The sequence below is a fragment of the Pipistrellus hanaki genome (genome assembly GCF_964339955.1).
Source record: "Pipistrellus hanaki genome assembly, chromosome: 7".
Taxonomy (NCBI): Eukaryota; Metazoa; Chordata; class Mammalia; order Chiroptera; family Vespertilionidae; genus Pipistrellus; species Pipistrellus hanaki.
Genome location: NC_140509.1, coordinates 55,147,962 through 55,171,236, shown reverse-complemented (window position 1 = coordinate 55,171,236; position 23,275 = coordinate 55,147,962). Strand labels below are relative to the sequence as shown.

Below are 23,275 nucleotides of genomic sequence, written 5' to 3'. Positions count from 1 at the left end.
TCTTAAAGGTATTAAATTTCTGGCTGCCTTATAATAGCATCAGGGGCATAGAAAGGGAGTGGACTGATAATTCTCATGGGGAAAGGAGATGGAGGGTGCAGAAAAAGACTACAAAAATCATACACCTATGGATAAAGACAGTGAGGAGGAGGGAAGGGCAGAGGATGGGGTAGGAACCAGATGGAGGGGAGCTATTGGGAGAAAAAGGAGAAACAATTGTAATAATCTGAACAATAAAGATTTATTAAACTTAAAAAAATTCTGGGTGTCAGGTATTTAAATTTTTACTTTGTTATTAGATGAATGTTGCTATGCCACACCAACTAAGATCCGGTAATTACAGAATATTCCAGTTAGCAGTGTCATTTCTATGCGTGTATTAAAAGGGAATATTTTCTTCCTTAGATTATTAAAGAAGATGAAGAAATGAGTGAAGAAGAGACAGAAGATGATGAGGATATTGACAATATCCTTGAAGACGAATTTCCAAAAGAGGACGAAGTGATGAGTGAGGAAGAAGAAGAACAGGAAACTGATGCTATTGAACGCCTGAGAAATGACCTGGTAGACAAATTTGAAGCAGATATGCGTAATTTACAAGGAATACAGGTTATTAATTTTTCTTCATTTTTTTATAATTCGTAAAGTGACATTTGAGCATGAAACAAAAGGAATTTGGTTTATGTCTTGGTTTCTTTTTTACATTTCTAAAGAAATGTGTATTTTAGGGCTATATTTCCTTTTGACAGCACTACTTAGGATTATGAAAACAAGTTAATTTATTTTCATAATAAGGGCAACATGGGAGCCACAGGGATCAAAGGCTTTAGCTGCCAACATGCAGTCACACAGAAATTGAAAAGTATTTGTGCTCTCAACTCGTGTAGACAGCCACCAGCAATGTCTGTCTGCCACTGAACACTATCAACCTTCTTCCCACTAAAAATATTTGGGAGAGGTGTGGATACAGAGACATGCATGCCCAAGAGAGAGGAAAGGCCAGATGGCTGGATATGCAGCTGCCTTGCTCATTCAGGAGGGAAACAGGGCCTCCCGACTGCACCACAGTCCAGTTCCAGGTGAGACTTTGGGCACCCACACTCACTCAGGGAGAAACTGGACTACTGTATGGCAGCGGGCAAAGCTCGAGAGCAGCTTTCTCTCAGAGGTATGTGCAGCCATTGCCATGGGACACTGAGACCCAAGCCTCTTAGGGTGGAGCTGACAGGAAACTAAGGCTGCCTGCTCTGCCCTGAGACCCTGCCCCATCCAAACTGACCACATAAGCTCTCCCAGTGTAGACACAGCTGATCCTCACAGCCAATTGGCCTGGAGGTCAACTCCACCCAGCAGTAAGAAAAATCAAGGCTTAACTACAACAAGACTGCAGCCCATAAAGGGGTGCACCAAGAGTGTCCACCTCAGGTAACTAGGGAGGTTGAGCCACTGGGCCCACAGGACACCTCGCACACATAGCCACTCCATCAACTCAGGGAAGCAGCTAAAATGCAGAGACAAAAAGGCAGATCACAAATGAAAGAAATGGAGGAAAGCAGAAGACTGGACATAGAGTTCAAAACCACATTTATAAGGTTACTCAAGAATCTGCTAAAAACCTCTGAAGAACTGAATAGACCTTTAAAGATCTTAATGAGAAAGATGTACAAGTCTAGGAAGTGCACAGAAGCCCAAACAAAAGGAATACAAAGAGGACCACACCAAGACACATCATAATTAAAATGCCAAGAGCAAAAGCCAAAGAAAGAATTTTAAAAGCAGCAAGAGAAAAACAGTTAGTTACCTACAAGGGAAAATCCATATGACTGTTAGCTGATTTCACAACAGAAACTATGCAGGCCAGAAGGGAGTGGCAAGAAATATTCAAAGTGATGAACAGTAAGAACCTACTACCAGGATTACTCTACCCAGCAAAGCTATCATTTAGAATTGAAGGTCAGATAAAGAGCTTCACAGATAATAAAAAACTAAAGGAGTTCATCACCACCAAACCAGTATTATATGAAATGCTGAAAGGTGATCTTTAAGAAGTGGAAGAAGAAGAAGAAAAAGGTAAAGATAAAAATTATGAACAACAAACACATGTGTCTATTGACAAGTGAACCTAAAAACCAAGTGAATAAAAAATCTGATGAACAGAATAAACTGGTGAATATAATAGAATCAGGGCATAGGGCATAGAAAGGGAGTGGACTGATAATTCTCAGGGGAAATGGGTGTGAGGGGTTCGGGAAGAGATTGGACAAAAGTCTTACACCTGTGGATGAAGACAGTGGCTGGGGGTAAAGGCACGGAGTGAGGTGGGGAATCAGGTGGAGGGAAGCTATGGGGGGGGGAAAGAGGAACATATATAATAATCTGAACAATAAAGATTTAAAAAAAAAAAAAAAAAAAAGACTAACACTGGGGGAAAAATAAAATAAAAATAGTTTTATGCTTTTTCTCATCAGGATGAATTTGAAAAGTATTTGATACCACAATTCCTTATTAATGGAACTCGGAAAATCCACATTGTACAATATTTATTGAATAAAAAACTGAAACCACTGGTGGAGAATCGGGAAAGCATTTTTGAGAAGTGCTATCCAATATCACCACGCCTTGCCCGGAAACTGTTGAGCGTTACCTATAAATTTATTAGCACATTCGGCTACTGGGACCCTGTAAAGGTAATGTCAGGAATGTGACATCTGAAAGCCATGTTCTTTTATTTTTTTAAAGTATGTCTAAGAAAACAGTGGGTATTTAAAAAATATTTTAAGCATTGTACAGAATTATTTTTCTTTTTAATCCTTACCCAATGATATATTTTTATTTATTTTAGAGAAAGATGAAGGAAAAAGAGAGAGAGAGAAAGAGAGAGAGAGAGAGAGAGAGAGAGAGAGAGAGAGAGAGAGGACAGACAATAATGTGGTGAAGGTCTGGGAGGTGGGGATGCAGAGTGGAAGGGGTCAATGGGTTGGGGAAGGACATCTGTAATAGTTTCAATAATAAAGATAATTTTTTAAAAATAAACAAAGGCTCAAGGAAAACCAGAGATTGAACCCACAAGCTTGATATACGCCCTGACTGAGAACTGAACCCATGACCTTTCAGTGCATGGGAGGGACTATGCTCCAACCAACTGAGCCACACCAGCCAGGGCCAGAATTCTTAACTAATTATAAATATACTAGAGACCCAGTGCACGAAATTCGTGCACGGGGGGGAGGGGAGGGGGGGTAGGTGTCCCTGAGCCCAGTCTGAACCCTCTCCAATCTGGGACCTCCCAGTAGGATCAGGCCTAAATGGGCAGTCAAACATCCCTCTCACAATCCAGGACTGCTAGCTCCCAACTGCTCACTTGCCTGCCTTCCTGAATGCCCCTAAACACTTCTGCCTGCCAGCCTAATCACCCCCTCACCACTCCCCTGACAGCCTGATTGATGTCTAACTGCTCCCCTGCCAGCCTGATTGCCCCTAACTGCCCTCCCCTGCAGGCCTGGTCACCCCTAACTGCATTCCCCTGAAGGCCTGGTCACCCCTTACTGCTCTCTCCTGCAGGCCTGGGTCCCCTCCAACTGCCTTTCCCTACAGGCCCCGTCACCCCCAACTTCCCTCCTCTGCCTGCCTAATTGCCCCTAACCACTCTGCCTGCCTGTCCCTAACCACTCATCTGCCTGCCTGATCGCCCCTAACGGCCCCTGCCTGCCTGCCTTATCCTTCTAACCACTCGTCTGCCTGCCTGATTGCCTCTAACCTCTCTGCCTGCCTATCTTGATTGCCCCTAACTGCTTGTCAGCCTGCCCGATCATCCCTAACTGCCTCTGCCTTGGGCCCCCGCCACTGTGGCTTCGTGTAGAAGGTTGTTCGGCTGACCAGTGAAATTAGCATATTATGCTTTTATTATTATAGATATAAAACATGGAACAGACATTTCTACCCCATTCCTGAGTTTTTCCTTACCCATAGTATTTACTCCCAGCCATGAACATCATTCCAGCCCAAGAACTTTTGGCAACTGCCCTCATGTAGTTCTGGGGGAGGAACAGTGTTAACATACTGTTTCACATCTACTCTGTCAAGACCAGGGATGGCTGATGCTTGGCCATCTGATGCTGTAAAAAAATACACACAAACCTAGTATCAATTAATTACCCAGTTCTCATCAACAATGCAAAGATGTGGGACCACTCCTCCTACTCTATTCCTTCCCTACACCTTAGGCTGCCTTTTACGTGGATATTTTTCCTTTTGTGGCTTCTGTTGATTATGTGAGCGGGATTTTTGTCTATATAAAAATATGAAAGAGAAGCCTGTGGGATTTGTCCTACCAGTATATATTCTAAAATATAACGCAGCCCCTACACACACACACACACACACACACACACACGCACACACACACACTTATCTCCTCAGGCTGACTGGTGGCTTCAACAACAGAAATTAATTTTCTCACAGTTCTAGAGACTGGAAGTCTAAGACCAAGGTGCCAGCATGGATAGTTTTCTGGTGAGGCCTCTCTTCCTGGCATTCAGGTGACCACTTATTGCTGTGTCCTCAAACAGCCTTTCCTCTGTGCTCATGCACTTCTGGTGTCTCCTCCTCTTATAAGGACACTAGTCCTAGTGGATTAAGGCCCCAGTCTTACTAGTAGGACTCATTTTACCTTAATTATTTTCTTAAAGGCCTAGCTCCAAAGACAGTAACTTTGGATATTAGGCTTTTGAACTTTGCATTTGGTGTAGCACATTTCTACCCATCGCATTACTTTAGGGATGGACCTGTTGGTAAAGATAAATATGCCCATGAATATATCCCAACAACTTAATACTCCTTGGCAGAAACATTGAGTATACACACTAAAAACATTATGAAGGAAATCAAGGAACTCTAGTAGTCACAAACTGAAAGCCTCTTGAGAACATTGACGTATAGGTATAAAATAATTTGTTCTTTGTATATAATTTTTAATATTAATATTTGATTATAATTAGTTTTTTTATTTATAAGGAAGAGTTTATTATTCTACAGATTTTATTTTTAAATATATTTTGTGGGAAAGCTATATAAATTATATATAAAAAGCTATATATAATTGTGTATATATTACAGCTAAGTGAAGGAGAGACAATCATGACAATTGAAAATCCGGATAATCCATTTTATCCTGTAATCCATCGTCAGTATATTTACTTTTTATCTAATAAGGAAACTAGAGAAAAATTTATGAAGAACCCAATCAAATATATTCGCCAACCCAAACCTAAGCCTAATATGCCCCTTAAGATTGCAATTGTGGGGCCTCCAAAATCTGGGAAAACTACAGGTAAGGATGTGTTTGTCTTTGCTATCCATAAGCATAAAAGAATACACTGAAAATTAGTGCCACATCTCCAGAAACAACTACTCGAATTAACACAAAAAGGGATAGAAAACCTAAATAGGCCAATAACCATTGCAGAGAAGGCCTTCAAAAATATATCCCTACTCCCAAACAGCTTTCTATAATTTCCCTATCTCATTAAATCTTTAAATTTTATAGGGAAATTATAGAAAACTTTCAGAGGGCTAAAAACTCAAGAGATCTTTCCTGTGTCTTTTTTTCCCCATCTTCATCCAAAAATGTACTTATTGATTTTGGATACAAGGGAAGGGAAGGGAGGGAGGGAGAGAAAGAGAGAGAGAATATGAATGTGAGAGTGAAACATCAATCTGTTACCTCCTACAGACACCCCTACTGGGGATCCAGCCACAACCCGGGTAATGCCCTGAACAGGAATCGAACTGACAACCTTTCAGTGCACAGGATGATGCTCAACCAATTGAGCCACACCAGCCAGGGCCTTCCTGTGTTTTTATAAGCTTTTCCAGATCAAGGGACAAGACAGTTAGCTTTCTGATTTATTTTCTATTTATTTTTATTAAGGAATATGGTCCATATAATCTAAAAAGTATAAAGAATATAAATTACCTTTTACATTAGCATAATCCTGATATCAAAACCTAACAAAGATAATATAAGAAATTACAGCCTTGATCAGTTTTTCTCAGTGGTTAGAGCGTCTGGTCTCGGGTTCAATTCCAAGTCAAGGGCATATACTTCAGTTGTAGGTTCTATCCCAGGCCCTGGTTGGTGTGCAAGTGGGAGGCAATCAATCAATGTGTCTCTCTCACATTGATGTTTCTTTCTCTATCTCCTTCTCCTCCCTCCCACTTTCTCTAAACAAATCAATGGAAAAAATATCCTCAGTTAGGATTAAATTGTAAAAAAGAAATGAAACAAACATAATAAAATAGCAGTATATTAATATATTAGCATAACAAGTATATTAAAATATTTTATAACTATAATCTACTGTATTAATAGTTTAAAGAGTAAAATCTACTATACTAATTATTGCTGAATTGAATAAGGCACTGTGTAAACTATATCCCTATAATGTTTGAATTTTGTATACCTTTGGACTGTGTGTGTGTGTGTGTGTGTGTGTATGTGTGTTTAAAGGCATTTAGTTTAACAATAGGTTCCTGTAATATTTCAAAATGATATGGTAATACAAACAGTGGTTGTGTCAATAAGAATGGAATGTACAGACTGATGCAGCCATTGTGGAGAACAGTATGGTGTCTCTCAAAAAATTAAAAATGGAACTTCCATTTGACCCAGTAATCCCACTTCTAGGAATGTATCCCAGGAAAACAGAAACACAAATTAGAAAGGATATATGCACCCCTATGTTCATAGCAGCACAATTTACAATAGCTTAAGATTTGGAAACAGCCTAAGTGCCCATCAGCAGATGAATGGATTAAAAACTGTGGTATATCTACACAATGGAATTCTACGCTGCTGTAAAAAAAAAGAAGGAATTCTTACCATTTGCAAAAGCATGGAAGAAACCAGAGAGCATTATGCTAAGCAAAATAAGCCAGTCAAAGAAAGATAAATATCACAAGTTCTCATTTGTGGAATATAATGAACATAGACTGATGAACAAAAATAGAACTAGAGACATAGAGACATCGAAAAAACTGTACAACCTATGAAGGAAGATACAGGTGATAACAGAGTTAAAAAAAAAAAAAACACCATGGACTTAATGACTTGTAGACTAGAGAATGAAGGGAGGAGATGAGGGCAAAGATCAGTCTGTTAACAGGAAAAATAAAGGTGAGTTCTTGTGTCCCACAACTGCAGATGAAGTATGTTTTGCTCATTTAAACTTCTGAACGTGACAAGAGCCTTTAATAGTCCTATTTGTAATGTTTTACAAAGATAATGATATTTCCCAAAGTGAGCAAAACACTAATAAAAGAGAAATATGCAAATTGACCAAACCTACACAAAAGCCCATCAGCCCATCAGAAGTGAATATGCAAATTAACCTAACAAAGAAGGTGGGTTGATTTGCATATGCAGGCATGGAGCAGCCAAGTTGGGCAGGACGCCTGCTATGAGGGGGAGGGAGCTATAGGAGCAACGCTCTGGCCCGGAGCAAGGACTTGCAGGCTCCCAGGCAGCAGGGAGTGAAGCCAGAGGAAGGAAGGCCTATTCTTGCATGAGTCTTCATGCAACAGGCCTCTAGTTCAAAATAAGATCCCACAACCACAGCAGAAAGTGAAAGTGGAGACAAGACCATCTGATTTTTCATTTCTTTGTGGAAATAGAGGTCAATTCTTTTTTTTTTTTTTAATATATTTTATTGATCTTTCCACAGAGAGGAAGAGAGAGGGATAGAGAGCTAGAAACGTTGATGAGAGAGAAACATCAACCAGCTGCCTCTTGCACACCCCCTACCGGGGATGTGCCCGCAACCAATGTACATGCCCTTGACCAGAATCGAACCTGGGACCCTTCAGTCCCCAGACTGACGCTCTACCACTGAGTCAAACCTGAAACCTGTTTCAGCTAGAGGTCAATTCTTTAACAAAATGTTAAATTATAAAAGCGTAATTATTTTCAGAACTTTAAAAAAATAGGTTTGATTCTAGCATTTGTGGCAAAACTAAGGCTAAGGGTTCTGCCAGTCTCTGTTTTGGGTGATCTTAAGTGTAATCAACTAATCTGCATTCCTGTCGGATAAGATAGGCCTCTGCACACTGCTATCTCTAGAGAGGGGCAAGGTATATGGACCCTGGCAGAACACTCCCACCTAGGATGTAAAGCTCTCAATAATTTTTCTACCTCATGCAAAAGAAGGCAAAGAAGACTTAATTGTTGGTTGAGTTATGAGAAAAACCTAGAGTTGGCTCATTACCCAGATCCATCTGCCACATACCTGAAATATTAATAATAATTGACCTTTGACAGTATTAATTCAGTAAAATGTAACAATTTTAATTTTCCAAATTTCTTTGAGGAATGTAAAGATTACTTTGCTATTAATATTAATTGTCCATAACCTGCCACTAAGGTTAACGGTTGACTTTGTGAAATGGAGTAAGTTTAATGTTTTAATGTTTTCCAGTTGCCAAAAAAATTGCAAATGAATATGGCTTAAAGCGTTTGTCAGTAGGAGACGCTTTGCGTTCCGTGTTAAGCACCCAATCAGACACAGAGCTGGCACTTATGTTAAATTGGCATCTTCATAAAGGAATGACAGTACCTGATAAACTGGCTATTCAAGCGTTAGAAGTATCTCTGATGCACAGTTCATGTAATACCGCAGGGTAAGTGGGGAACTGGAGGGAATGATAGACTAGTTCAAGAAATTACTCACTGGAATTTAAAACACTTGTCTTAAATAGGGTCTAAAGCTCTTGTAAAAGGTGTGATCTTCCTGTCAAAGGATGAGACCACTTCCTGTCAAAGAAAGGTCACATATTTTAGTTTTCTATGAAGCGAAATCTTGGCTTGAGCACTTACATGCCAGAGTAACAAGTTGGCCACTTGACTCTGCAGCAACCCTGAGTCGTCCAAAAGTCTCTGGGCTTTGACATTCCCATTGACTGGTGACAACTGTCCTGATCCAGCTCTGGGGGAGGAGTGATATTACCTCACTGCTTCCTGATGTGACCTCCACAACCCACCAGAGCTCCGTACTGCCTCCTGGAGTGATGGGGAAGTGGCCCTCCCTGTCACAGGAGCAGTGCCCCTCCCCTTAATGCTTCGTTTGGACAGGAGGGCTGTCTGTGCTTGAGCTATGCCTTCAGTTTACGCTCCTCTGCTCAACCATTGCTCTCTCAGTGCAGGCACTGGTCACACCCAGTAGTAAAAGACGGGGGAGCCTAAGGCCCTGCTCTTGAGCCCAGGTCACTGACCTAGATTCCTGATTCACTCAAAGTTGTTTTATGTCAAGGAGTCTCTTTACCTTTCCTTGCAACTGATGCTTAATCAAATCCTTGGAGAGTTCTCCTAATTTCAATTATGAGGGAGCAGATTTTCTGGGATGTGGATATCCTGTAACTATGTATCAAAGGAGTCTTTTTCTCCTCAGAGAAGATCCTGGGATTTAGGCAAATTGAGTTACTCCTCCCTGGAGGTCAGCTTTGCACACAAGAAATCTCAGGAAGAGCAATCCCAAAGTTTTTCTATTTCACCTTAATACCAGAAGAGTGACTACCTATTTTCCCTGAATTTCCCCAATCCTCAAGTGACCCTTCACAGGAGAGAGAAATTGGGCTACTCCCCATTAAAGAAAATGACAAGGACACCCCATATATTCCGATAAGCTTGCGCAGCTAGGTTAATTTACACTCTGCTGGGCCATGAAACTTGGAACTATTTAGTGGCTAGAGAATTGGCTGGAGATATTGAAGGAAGGCCTCCTGTGACTTACTCCAAACTGTCCCTTCCTGATGACCATCAGCCAGCATCTCCCTGACTTTGGGGGCCACTCCTCCCAGATTTTATGAACAACCCTTATTCCTCCTCCCAGTTTGATAATAACACTCCCATTATTTCAAACTGTTGGACTAACAAATTCTCCTTCATTTCTGCCCAGTGGCATTGTTACAGAAGACCGGAGAAAAACCAAGCAATGCTTAGATAAAGGGGAATTACATTTTATTGTAATTATGAGCAAGCCCAGAGAAAAGTGTGTCTTTCAAATCCTGAGACCCCCAATATGGAGGAAACTTGTTCTATTTATATTTTTTTCCAGCTCTTTGTCTCTAAAATTTGGAATGAGACTTCTGGGCCTTCTGAGAAAGAAGGCCTGCGTGCGGGGAAGGGGCTGTGAGACCATATCAAGGCCTGGCCTGGTGCCAGCACTGACAACTCTGTCTGGGGCATAGATTATGGCCTCTCTGGAATGGGATAGTCTTATTTTCCTTATTATTTAAGCAAGCAAGCATTTACAGAAGCCAAAATAGCAGGATTAAATTTTTATATAAGATGGATGCTTCACCATGTGGGGCCTGCAAATGATTCTCTCCCAGAAATATAGGGCTTCTCTCATCAACTCTTCATCTCCCCTTCCATACACCCTAGCCTCCTCAATTGAATAACTCAATTTTTAAGGTATTATGTTATCTCTCAAATCCTGCCAAAACCTAGCTCTCCGATGCTAAGGGCATGAGTTCAGGGCGGTGTGCCTGTGTATGCTGTCCTCCTCCTGAGCCTTGAGCTGACTAAGATAAAAAAATATATAGATAGCCCAGTCGGGTGTGGCCCATGCTTGGGTTGTGGGCTCGATCCCCTGTTGGGGGCATGCAAGAAGCAGCCGACCAGTGATTCTCTCTCATCACTGACATTTCTATCCTCTCCCTCTCTCTTCCTCTCTGAAAACAATAAAATATATTTTAAATTAAAAAAAAATAGAGATAAAAAGAGTGGAGTGCAAAGATGATAGGTTACATAAGGAAGAGCATAGAGCTACTCATAAAGAGATAGACTGGTCTGGTAGACAGAAAGGAAGGTATGAGGGAAAAGAAATCTGAAATTTTAATTTTCATGTTTCTCCTCGTTAGTGTTGTCATCGATGGATATCCTGTTACCAACTATCAGGTGACTCTTTTGGAGGCCGGGTCAATCATCCCCCTGATCGTCTTTGAGTTGGATGTACCTTCCAAGGAGATTTTCAAAAGATTGCTCCTGGACAAAAAAAAGGAACAAAGGTAATGGGTGTGATGAAAACCGTGATTAAGGAATGAACACTAATCATCCAGAAAAAAAAAAAAAAAAAAAAAGTGTGTTTTAAACAGCGTTTTCCATTCCTTCTCTATTTCTCCATTAGTTTGCCTTATCCATTACACAATAGCTCACAGATTATAGCTGTCAAGAACTCCAAGTACCACAAAAATATTGTTCATATTAGGCAATTTTACCAAGAACAACATCAGAACTGGTATGTGATTGATGGATTTCACAGCAAATGGTGGGTCTGGAATGAAATCATTACGAATGTTAAAATGGTGAATAGATACATGCAGATATACCTGGAAAGAATAAAAGAAGGTAAGAAAACAATTAAATAACTGTTAAAATAGAATAAAATATGAATTTAAAGTCCTTATACACAACTCATGTTACTATAATTCATTCAATTTGAACATTTGTTCCCACACTTTAAATCAGTATTTTAAATATATAGTAATATCCAATTTTTGTGGGCATATATATTTGTTTTAATAAATGATTATCATCTTTGAGTGCCTGTGTGAACCTAGCACATAAAATTAATGCATGGTTTTCCACTCGAAGAGTTCATGGTGTTTGGGATGCTATGTAAGAAGCTATTTTCAAGATTGCCAGTTAAGGGCAGTAATCTGTGGAGTGACCCTTGTCAAAATTTTGTTTAGGAATCAAGAATTAAAGTTATCCTTCCTATTTACATTCATTATGGTGTTATATAAATGTTGGGTCTATAAAAAATTAATTCAGCATAAAAATTCTTTTTACCTTTATTTGGAATCCATGAAAGAAAATGGTTGATCATATATTCCTATACATTTGTTGATTTTTCTCCCAAAAGACACAAAATAGAAGAAAAGTTATCTATGCCTGATTATCTCTAAAAAACAGTGACTCCAAACAATTTATCTGTAGGAGGTTTCAGAAACATCTACTTAATGGCTTTGTTTAACTTTAGAAACTATAGAGAAGATATAAAAAAGTATGAGAGAGCAATATGACTAAGAGAATCTTGTACAAGAAAAACTGCAGTGAGATACCGATGATAATTGTATCACTGAATCTGACTTATTTTGTTATTTGGGCATAACCAGTATCTCTGGTTCCTGTTGGTCTGCAGATTGGGAATTATTTTCACCTGAGTATTATAACACATGAAGATAAGCCCTAGCTGGTTTGGCTCAGTAGATAGAGCATCAGCCTACAGACTGAACAGGGCACATGCCTGGATTGCGGATTTGATCCCCAGTAGGGGACTTGCAAAAGGCAGCCAATCAATGATTATCTCTCATCATTGACATTTCTATATCGCTCTCCCTTCCTCTCTGAAATCAATAAAAATGTTTTTTTAAAAGGATATGACATGAAGATAAGAATGCAATCAAAGGAAGAATTTTTAGAAACCTATTACCAACAAGTTTTAGTTAGCATCACCCTAGTAATACATTCCACAACAGACTTTGAAGGCAAAAATCACGCTTCGTTTATTCTTCTGTTATCTTATTTTCCCTCCCTGCATTGGATTAGGTCCTCATTCCAGTGGAGTATTGAGAAGAAAACTCTTAAACTTGTCCATTTAAGGATCTTGGGATTTTAAAATAGACTCCTTAGGATAAACCTAGTCCCTTTTGGATAAATGTTTCTTCACTTCTTTTGGGTGACATCTGGGTGTAGGGGGAATTTTGTGTTAGTAACATCATGTCAACAAACTATTTCCCTAAAATCTGTCAATATAAAAATCAAAAATATGAAGCAAATGTATATATGTGAGTGGATATATATGTGTGTATATATTTAATAACATATAATTTATAATAGCTAAGAATTAAAAACAAAATAACCATTTACAAATAAATGGTTAAGAAAACTGTATATTTATACAATGAGGAATACTATGCATCAATTTTAAAAGTTACATAAATCATATAACTGGTATGGAAAGATGTCAAAGACCACAACTAACTGATAATAAGGCTTACAGTATAGTGGCATAAGCATACTATACGCCAAAAAAAATACACATGTGTACTTTGCAGAGAAGGTCTGAAAGGATGCAAACAACAGTGATTACCTCTTAGATGAAACTGTGAGGACAGAGGTGTGAAGAGAAAGTTTTACTTTTTACTCTATTTTCCAGAAAGATAGAATATGTGTGCATTTGTATAATGTTGTGTAATTGAAGTTATTTTAATTTTTTAAATGATTGTGTTTTCTATGAAAAGATATGTGTATAGTCATAGTTAATCTCTTGATAATAGGGAAAGCTGCCTGCATTGACAAGTTATGCATCACACCTCAAGAACTGATTTCTCGCCTGGGCGAGTTTGGACAGTACTGCCCTGTCAGCTTGGCAGAAAGACATGAACTAGTTGATTGCTCTGAAATGGAGACCTTGGAATTTGCAGCAGAATTCAGAGGGCATTATTATAAAATGGGTTCTCGGGAAAAACTGGATGTAAGTTTATACCTAACTCCCAATATGTACCAGGGAAAGAAAATTCCTGTCTCAGAATTCATCAGATAGGAAGGGGTGGGCACAGATGTGAACAAGGAGCTGGGTACCAGGAGCCTCATTGAACCTTTGGGACCAATGAGGCAGTTCAGAAGCCAGTCCTGGGACTGCATCCCAAACATATTTAGCATAAAGTAGATGTTCAGGGTCAGTGATGGGACCTCAGCCTGGGTCAGCTGAACAGGTAGGGAGACCCAGCAGTGAGCGTCACCAATGGAGAGATGCTTGCTGAGCCACGGGAGAGCACCCAGGGGATGGGATTCCGCTCCAAGAGTGCAGAAGGGAAGTCAAAGTCAGTAGAAACGAGCAAGGTTTTCTGTTTTAAATTTTTTTTCTGTCACTAGAATTCTCTAATATACCTCATTTTTTTCTGTTTAATGGAACAGAATGCAGATTTATTCTAATATTATAAATGGTTGGTAGTTGAAAACTAATCAGATGCCTCTGAATATTTTCTTTGCCTCTGAAAATTTAGAGTTTTTTGTTCACTTAATTAAGGAGGCATTCTTTCTGCTTATTTAAATGATAATCATGGCCGAGACAGGTTTGGCTCAATGGATAGAGCGTCGGCTTGGGGACTGAAGGGTTCCGGGTTCGATTCCAGTCAAGGGCATGTACCTTGGTTGTGGGCATATCCCCAGTAGGGGGTGTGCAAAAGGCAGCTGATTGATGACTCTCTCTCATCGATGTTTCTAACTCTCTATCTCTCTCCCTTCCTCTCTGTACAAAATCAATAAAATATATTTTTTAAAATGATAATCATGAATTTAAAAACCGGAAGAACTCTATAAAATGGAGGGGCATCTGTTGTAACTGAAGCAAAGGGCATGCATGTAGTTCATTATACTGCAGGACAGAGAGACAGGTGGGCAGGGACAGTGTGCTCTCCGGTGCCTGGCACATAGTAGGAACTCAGCAAATATTTTTATATGAATGGATAAGCAAGCGAGTAGATTGGGAGAGACCTTACATGCGATCACTTGGGAGTATTACTGTAAGGAACTTCCAGCCAGGGAAGGAGTTATGGTAGTGCTGAAATCAACTCATAGATGGTTTGAGGAACCAAACATTGCTTCTGAAAATGGGGGGGGGGGGGGTGAAAATGGGGGGGGGGTGTACCAGAAGAGCCTCAGTGGGCTTTTGGTTGGCATGGTATTCCTGTATTCCTGTTTTAAATGGTCTTATTGCTGTAATCCTATCTTTATAGAAATTTTTGGAGAGCCCAGAATTATACGTGCCTCCATTAGCACCTCATCCACTCCCATCTGCCGACATGATCCCCAAGAGGCTGACACTGTCAGAGCTGAAGAAGCGGTTCCCTAAGTGTGCTGAGCTCCACGGCTACTGTCCTGTGACCTATCAGGATGGAAACCAAAGGCAGGTCCTCGTGGAAGCACAGGATGAGTGACATCTCTACTCAAAATAAGTGGTTCATATAACAGTCTTAACTTTGTGTCCAAAACATCACTACTGTTTAACTGGAAAATATTCTTTCTTGAGTTGCATAGCTAGAGAAATAAAGCAATTTGACATTTTACTTACATACTCCTGTATATTAATTACACTATAATTTTTTTTCTTTCAGATATGAAGCACTAGTTCCTGGGAAAATTAAGTATGCCATAGAATATCGTGATCGTATATACATTTGTGAGAGTAGTGAAAAACTTGAGAAGTTTTTGAGGTGAGACCATTCACTAAGTCACATATTTCTTGATTATCTTCTATGTTCAGAGTACCATAATGGGATAGATATGTGTGTGCATGCATACGTGTATATATATATATGCACACACATATACATACATGTATTATAGTGAACAAGCTCTGAACCCTGCTGTTCCAAAATCTGAGGCTCAGAGGTAAAAGAGACAATAAATACCTGATAAGAAAGCAGAATGTGCTGAAACCGGTTTGGCTCAGCGGTAGAGCGTCAGTCTGCGGACTGAAAGGTCCCAGGTTCAATTCCGGTCAAGGGCATGTACATTGGTTGCAGGCACAACCCCAGTAGTGGGTGTGCAAGAGGCAGCTGGTCGATGTTTCTCTCTCATTGACGTTTCTAGCTCTCTAGCTCTCTCCCTTCCTCTCTGTAAAAAATCAATAAAATATATTTTTTTAAAAAAACAATAAAAGAAAAACAGAATGTGATGGGGTTTAGGGTGGGGAAATACCAGGAATTGTGGGCAAGTGTAGCCTGAAAGTCTGACTAGATTGTCTCTTTGTGAATGAGGAGTGGGGACTGACGAGGTAAAAGAAGAGGGACAGGCTTTAACCAGAGGGACCTACAAGCCTGGCCCAGGTGCTCACAGAGCGCAGGAAATTCAGCATGGCTAAGTGTGATGTGGAGAGGGAAAGGAGCAGGAGGGGCGCTGGAGACAGTGAGCTGGGCCCAGTTTGAAGGTCAGGTGCAATCACCATCCATCATTTAGACCTCATTCAATAGTCAGTCGAATGCACTGACTGGTTTTGAGTGCTATAATCAAACATGCTTTGGAAAGAGACCATCATTGGAACGTTGATAATGGATTGGAGGCAGGAATACTAGTTATGAGGCTGTTGGAGTAACCCTGTCCAAAATACTATAGCACGTTTGAGGTCACTCATGAGGGGTAAAGTGGGAAAATCAGCAGGCTTAGATCAAGCCCAGAGAAACACCAACAAAGGAATGTCAGCAGAGCCTACAGGGGAGAATGCAAAGGAAGAACCCACAGAGAGGTGGAAGGAGAGCCAGGGAGGGAGGGAGGCTCAGGAGGTGAAGGCAGGAGGGCCTCTCTGGGAGGGTGTGACCAACAGGTGTAAATGCCGCGTGGAGGTGAAGCGAGACAGCATTTGAGAGTGTGTCAGATTTAGGCTATAACGGGTCATCAATGACCATGGCAAGAATGGCTTCGGTCGAGTAAGGTGAGTAGCAGCCAATTACAGGGTGTCAAGGAGTGGGTGCGAGGTGATGACGTGAATGCCTTGGCTGTAGCCCAGAGTTTACAAGCACAGATGTCTACAGTGCTGGGAAGGTGATGTAAGTGAGGGAAGCAGGTTGGAGGTGAAACAACAGGAAATGGTGGGGACTGCTGCCCACTCAATCGCAGATGCCCCAATTAAAGGGGCAGCAGCTACTCATCTACTGACAGGCATTTCTGTTTTTCACAAGAAGTTGGAAAGCAAATTTCTAATAATTTTTTTTTCTGATTTTTAAATGTTTGTGACTGATTCAACATTTTTTTTAAAAAAATTATACGTGGATCAAATCACATCTGCAGATGGAATCTGTGCAATAGTCTGTGATCTCTAGTGAAATGCAGTTTGAAGAAGTTTAACCGTAAAAAGAAAAGACATAGTTGCAGGAAGAAATAGGAGCTTGAGAGACTGAGGTGGTTTTTTTGTTTGTTTGTTTTCTTTTTTTCCCTAGTGGGGGAGGTTTGAGCATGTTTAAAGGCAGATGCATGGGAAAGAAATGCCAAAGGTGAGAGGGAGAGAGGAATGCTACAGTGAGAAACTAAGGAGAGGGGAGAGTGGGGATCCAGAGTGTGGGTGGAGAATGACCGCAGATGGGCAGGAAGTTTCACCGTGCAAAGAGGAGCCTGTGTGGGGCTGTGCTGGTGATAAGCATGCTTCTCTTCATAGAGCATGGCATCTGTATAGGGGTTATTTGGGAGACTTAGAAGTTTGAAGAGAATAAAGAAAGTCATATATAATTGCTGTGAAAAAATGAGAAAACTGAGAATAGGGGAGCTAGGGACTGAGGCAAATGTGATGGTCATGAATTTCTAAAAGCTCCAGTGGAGAAATGGGTAGTGAATATATGTTTTCATTGTCTCTCCTATATCTACATGCCTGTATACACACTTGAGTTTATCTGTGAACATCATCTAATTTACCTTGTGTTTTCAGAATGCCACTGAAATACTGGAATCAGAAGCTTCCATACAAACTTCCCCCGTTAAAGGAACCAGTACATCTTACTAGTCTCCCTTTGCCTGGATATCTGGAACAGGTTCAGTTACAAGATTTTCTTTCTCTCTATATATATAAATTGAAAATATATTTTTTTTAAATATATTTTTATTGATTTCAGAGAGGAAGGGAGAGGAATAGAGAGAGAGAGAAACACCAACGATGAGAGAAAATCTTTGATAGGTCGCCTCCTGCACACCCCACACTGGGCATATGCCCTGACCAGGAATCAAACAGTGATCTCCAGGTTCATAGGTCGATGCTCGACCACTGAGCCATGTCGGCTGGACACAACGACCTCTCCTTTAACAGTAATTTTTATTTTAGTAATGATGAAATTCAAGGCAGAGTTTTCTGATTTTAAGCTGCAACTCCACTTTAACCCATTTTGTTTATGGGAGCTTATGAAAAGGTGTATGCAATATCTACTTTTCAAATACCAGCACTAAAGTAAAGAGAGAGTAGATTGTCATAAAATTATTTACATTTGACATGTAGTTTTTGAATTTTGAATTTCAGTGTCTGTAAAATATTTTATTTTGAAATGTATAGATCCAGTGTCTGCGAGGTTTATTTCCAGCTTCAGAGTTGAGTTAGTGTCTTTGAAGCTATTTACTGAAGTCACACTTTATCTAAATATGAGTCTTTTTAAACATAGTAAAACTTAGCAGCCAACTACTATTTCATACCTCTTTCATAAAAATTCTTAACCACTTTTTGTGTGTTTTTCAACTCTCCTAGATATTTCCTATTCAATCTGGTTTAATATCAAAATGTAAGATGAGGCTGACCCACAGAGGATTTTCCCATAAAGGTCAAGTTTTACCAGGAGGACCTCAAACCTTATTTGCCTGCCCCAGGTTCTGGAATATTGACTGCAGTGACCTCTCTGGCCCCTGAGAGACCTTGTCAGGTGGCCAAAGGTCCAGATAGTGGAGGCAATCTGGCCAGCTCTGAGTAATAGAAGCAGAGATGGGCCAAGACAACTCAAAGCCCAGTATCCCCTTCTTTCTTTTTTAATGTTGTGCTATGGAAAATGTCAAACGTATAAAAATAGAATTGTGTAATGAAGCCCATGTAGCTATCACCTCGCTGGCACTGCTAATCCAATTTATAATTTTCATTTTTCTTAACCAAATGTATTTTGGCTTTCTTTTATGTTGACTAAGTGGTCATCTAACTATCTTCATAAGCTCCATTTCTAACCCCAGGAGATTACTAAAGGCAAAGAATAGCTTCTTTATCTATTTGCCACTAAGAAAAGAAATCAAACTCAAATATACACGTAATTTCAATGGTTTCCTATCTGCAGGGCATCGCAACTTCTCTAATTAAAGCAATGAATGCAGTAGGATGCTTAAAGCCCAAATTTCCTTTCTTAAGTGTAAAGAAATCTGCGCTACTCTATATAGCATTTCATCTAAAAGGTACGTCTTTTTTAATTATATATTACTCAGAAATAATTGAACACTAATTGTAGTATATGTAATAAACAGGATTGTTGAGCTGGGTTGGTCTCTTGAATGATTGATGTGTGTATGTGTGTGTGTGTGTGTGTGTGTGTGTGTGTGTATGTGTACAAATATTTTTACAAAAATACTAAAACTCAATTTTTAGTTTTTAAAGCAGGGACTTTGAGTAATATAGTCAGCTCTCAAAAATTCATGTCACAGAGGAAGGTGAAAAGGCTACTATGATCTGAAATAGAATAATCCCCAAATTTTGCTTGGGATTGGGATATCTTCTCAGCTCAATCACACATACACAGTTCTCTTTCTCTGTAATTTAATGATTTACTAACCTAACAGAAAAATTCTGTGAAATTTTCTACAGCCTTTAATCCCAAAGGTTCTGAATATACAAGAAAAAAGTATAAGAAGAAGATGGAGCAGTTTGTAGAGAGATGTGAACTCATTACATACCTGAGTGCCCATATGACCAGAAAATACAAGGAACCTCAGTTTAGACCCATTGACTTTGATCATAAATTACAGACCTTTATCTCTCTCAAAAACATAGACCCAGTTAAAGAATAGTTTGCTTGGGTGACTGCAACCAGAATCTCAAGAGTTATTCTAACGGCTTGAGGGAAATCAGTTGGAAATCTGGCCTTCTCTGATGAACCTCTCCCTCCTGAGTGAGGTACCGCGGCGGCCAGACCTCCCATAGACTCCAGGCTCTGCCACCCAGGAAGGGGTGCTCTTCTGTAAGCATAAGTTTTAACATCACTTTAAAGTTTATTGCTCTTGGTCTGAAATTTGATGCTTTAGCAAAATGGTTATTCCATCTAGAATTGCTCTTAGAACATTTTGGGAATTCATTGTACTTAATATAGCTGTTGTTCATTTTCCTCTTAACACCTGCAGTTAAAAAGTCAGTCTCTGTTAAAGAAAACTATTCAGTAAATGTTAGAAAGCGTCAAGAAACAAAACTAACATTGCTATCAATAAAACAGAAATATTGGTTATACTTTTGAAATAAGTTGTTTGTAAATTTTGTGAACCTAAGATGCTTTATCATTTTCCTAACAAAAATAAATGGCTTTTGAGATAACTAAATGGCTGCCTCTTTTCTTTTTAAGTATTTAAGAAGGCATCCTTTATTCATTATTTGTAATTTGAAATCACCTGGAGTTTTGAGAAGGATGAAATCTAGAGTCTTATATGACACTATCAAGAAGTATATGCAAGTGGGAAAGTTACTAAATTGAATTTGAATAAGATTCTAAAAAATAAGATTATCAGTTTTTCAGCAGTAGCATAAGAAATCTATCAATAGAATGTGAAGTAGTGAGACTGGCTTCTTAAAAACAAAAACAAAAAACAAAAAAAAAACCAACCTGTGTAATTTAGGTAAATCAATTTCTATGAACCTTTGTTTCTTAATCTCTAAAATTACAGATTTAGCTCTTTTCAGCTTTATCAAGGTATAATTGACAAATAAAATCATAAGTACTTTAAGTGTCCAATGTGGTGATTTTGATGTGGGTATACATTGTGAAATATTTACCACAATCAAGTTAATTAACACATCCATCACCTCACATATTTACTTTGTGTGTGTGTGTGTGTGTGTGCATTTAAGAACCAAATTTCAAGTATGCAGTACAGTACTGTTACCTATAGTCACCACTGTAATTGAGTCAGTATCGTATTAGTGAACAAACAGACAAATCAATGTTAACAGAGAAGCCACCAGAAATACACTCAGATAAATATAGTCAATTGATCTTTAACCAAGGAACAAACTGAACATCCATATGCAAAACAATGAAACTAGACACAGACATTTTATGTTTCACAAAAATTAACTCAAAATGGATCACAGATCAAAATATAAAATGCAAAACTATAAAACTTCTGGAAGATAAATCAGGAGAAAAATCTAGATATCTTTGATTATGGCAATGACTTTTTAGATATCTCAGGAATGAAGCATGAAAGAAATGACTGATAAGCTGAACTTCATTGAAATGAAAAACTTCTGGTCTTCAAAAGACACTGTCAAGATAATGAGAAGACAAGCTATGGAGTGGGAGAAAATTCTTGCAGAAGATATCTGATAAAGAACTGTTATTCAAAATATACAAAGAACTCTGAAAACTCAGTCAAATAACCCGGTCAAAAATGGGCAAAAGACCTAAACAGACACTTCACTAAAGAACATATGTAGATGGAAAATAGCATATGAAAAAAATACTCCATACAAATATGTCATTAGGGAAATGCAGATTAAAACAATGAGATACCACTACACATCTATTAGAATTGCCAAAATCACCTAGCTGGTGTCAGAGCACATGCTCAGGTTGCAGGCTCTATCCCCAGTGTGAGGTGTGCAAGAGGCAGCCAATCAATGATTCTCTCTCATTATCATCATCACTGATGTTTCTATCTCTTTCTCCCTCTCCCTTCCTCTCTGAAATCAATAAAAATATTTTTTTAGCCGAAACCAGTTTGGCTCAGTGGTAGAGCGTCGGTCTGCGTACTGAGGGGGTCCCAGGTTCGATTCCGGTCAAGGGCATGTACATTGGTTTTGGGCACATCTCCGATGGGGGTTGTGCAAGAGGCAGCTGGTCAATGTTTCTCTCTCATTGATGTTTCTAGCTCTCTATCTCTCTTCCTTCCTCTCTGTATAAAATCAATAAAATATATTTTTTTAAATTTTTTAATGTTGAAGATCACTCAGTGCCCAGTGAAATTCAAATTCAAGATAACCACACGGATTTATTTTTTTTTTTTAGTATAAGAATATTCCATGATATTATTTATCTGAAATTCAAATTTTACTGGATGTGTTCTGTTTTTATTTTCAAAATCTGGCCACCATACTTCCATCTCCTGCCATTCTCCCTCTCATTCAGTGTGTGTGCTCCAGCCACACAGGTCTTCCTGTCCCTCGAAAGTCCCAAGCTCATTTCCAGTCTTAGAGCCTTTATGCTTGCCTTTTCCTTGCCTGGAGTATTGCTAGTCCAGATCTTCACACAGCTGACTTCATTAGATTTCAGCTGAAACGTAACCCTATCTTGACTTCATTTCCTGTCATTCTCTATCTTCACTACTCATAAAACTTAACACACCTTGAAAATTATATTATTTGTTTACTGGTATTTTTTTCTTTTCCTCCCATAGAAGAATATAATTCAATTCATGGGGATAAGGGCCTTGTTAGTTGCAATGTTCCCTAGTGCCTGGCACTTAGTGGGCACTGAGTAAAATATTTGTTCTCTGCAAGATTTAAAGTTATGAAGACCTGTTGGAGGTAGGCCAGCTGACCTTAACAAAAAACAACAGCAACAAACATTTCAAGAAAAGTCAGCGTGGTTTCTAAACAATTACCTCGAAGAAAGGGCTGGTTTCTGTTGTCAGTGGCTGGTGTGGAAGATCCTCGAGACCCAGGATCTCCTCGCAGACTTGTGCTCTAGTGAGCAATGACCAAATGAGGAAGTAGGAAAACCTGGTTTAACTCTGGATTGCAATCTTTAGCTGTTCGACTGAGGCTTCGAGGAGGACTCGTTGTGTCAGTGAGACACCATGGGCCCTCAGCTCCCCAGACTGACTGCTCTCCCTGATGGTGTGCAGAAGTCAGGCAGAGTCCCCTCTGACTTGGATCCCCCCAAACCCTGGTGTTTAGAGACTATTCAAGACAAAGGGGAAACCTCAGAGAAGGGGCTACTTTTAATAAAATACGGTAAAATTTTAAAGAGACCCAGACTGGTGATAATACTTGTAGTTTGAAGCTCTTGGAGGCGGTAGATAGTATGGTGGTGGGTCTGGAAGTGTCTGTTGGGGTTGGATAAATGATCAGCAATTAGGTGTTGGTGAAGCATACATTGAGAGAAAATGCTAAAATGGCTGAGGAGAGAAGTAGGAGGGGACTGGGCTTGGAGACCATATCCAGAAGCTGGGATTCATCAGAAGGGCACCTGGAAGCCCCATGCATCCTCAGCAGCGGAGTGACTCCAGCCTCTGGATGTGATCTGTACTTGGAGAGATGTCCCCTGCTCTTGGCTACTATAGGGAGCATCACTGCAGCTAGGACTGGTGAGAAACCTTTAATCGTCTATTGAAAAATTATGCTAGTCTGAAGAATAATTTTAATCATAGCAGCCAAGAATCAAACCAGACACTTACTAAACTCATTGCATACTACTTAATCTTGTTTGCCCCAAGCAACCCAACCTAGTAGGCACTAGTGCTAACATCTCCAGTTAGGTCAAAAGAGGTGGGAGATGG

General features: G+C 39.6%; 1 protein-coding gene across 1 annotated transcript in view; it reads left to right on the top strand.

The window, feature by feature from the left end:
• The window catches only part of AK9 (adenylate kinase 9), a 102,642-nt gene extending 87,406 nt beyond the window's left edge, over positions 1 to 15,236 (top strand). The window contains exons 28-36 of the mRNA XM_084889871.1: positions 406 to 609; positions 2,469 to 2,687; positions 5,116 to 5,329; positions 8,472 to 8,673; positions 10,915 to 11,061; positions 11,181 to 11,401; positions 13,336 to 13,532; positions 14,797 to 14,970; positions 15,175 to 15,236. Coding sequence (XP_084745997.1) covers positions 406 to 609; positions 2,469 to 2,687; positions 5,116 to 5,329; positions 8,472 to 8,673; positions 10,915 to 11,061; positions 11,181 to 11,401; positions 13,336 to 13,532; positions 14,797 to 14,970; positions 15,175 to 15,180 — 1,584 coding nt within the window. The 3' untranslated portion in view covers positions 15,181 to 15,236. The remainder of the gene's footprint in view (positions 1 to 405; positions 610 to 2,468; positions 2,688 to 5,115; positions 5,330 to 8,471; positions 8,674 to 10,914; positions 11,062 to 11,180; positions 11,402 to 13,335; positions 13,533 to 14,796; positions 14,971 to 15,174) is intronic.
• The last annotated feature ends 8,039 nt before the right edge of the window (positions 15,237 to 23,275 follow it).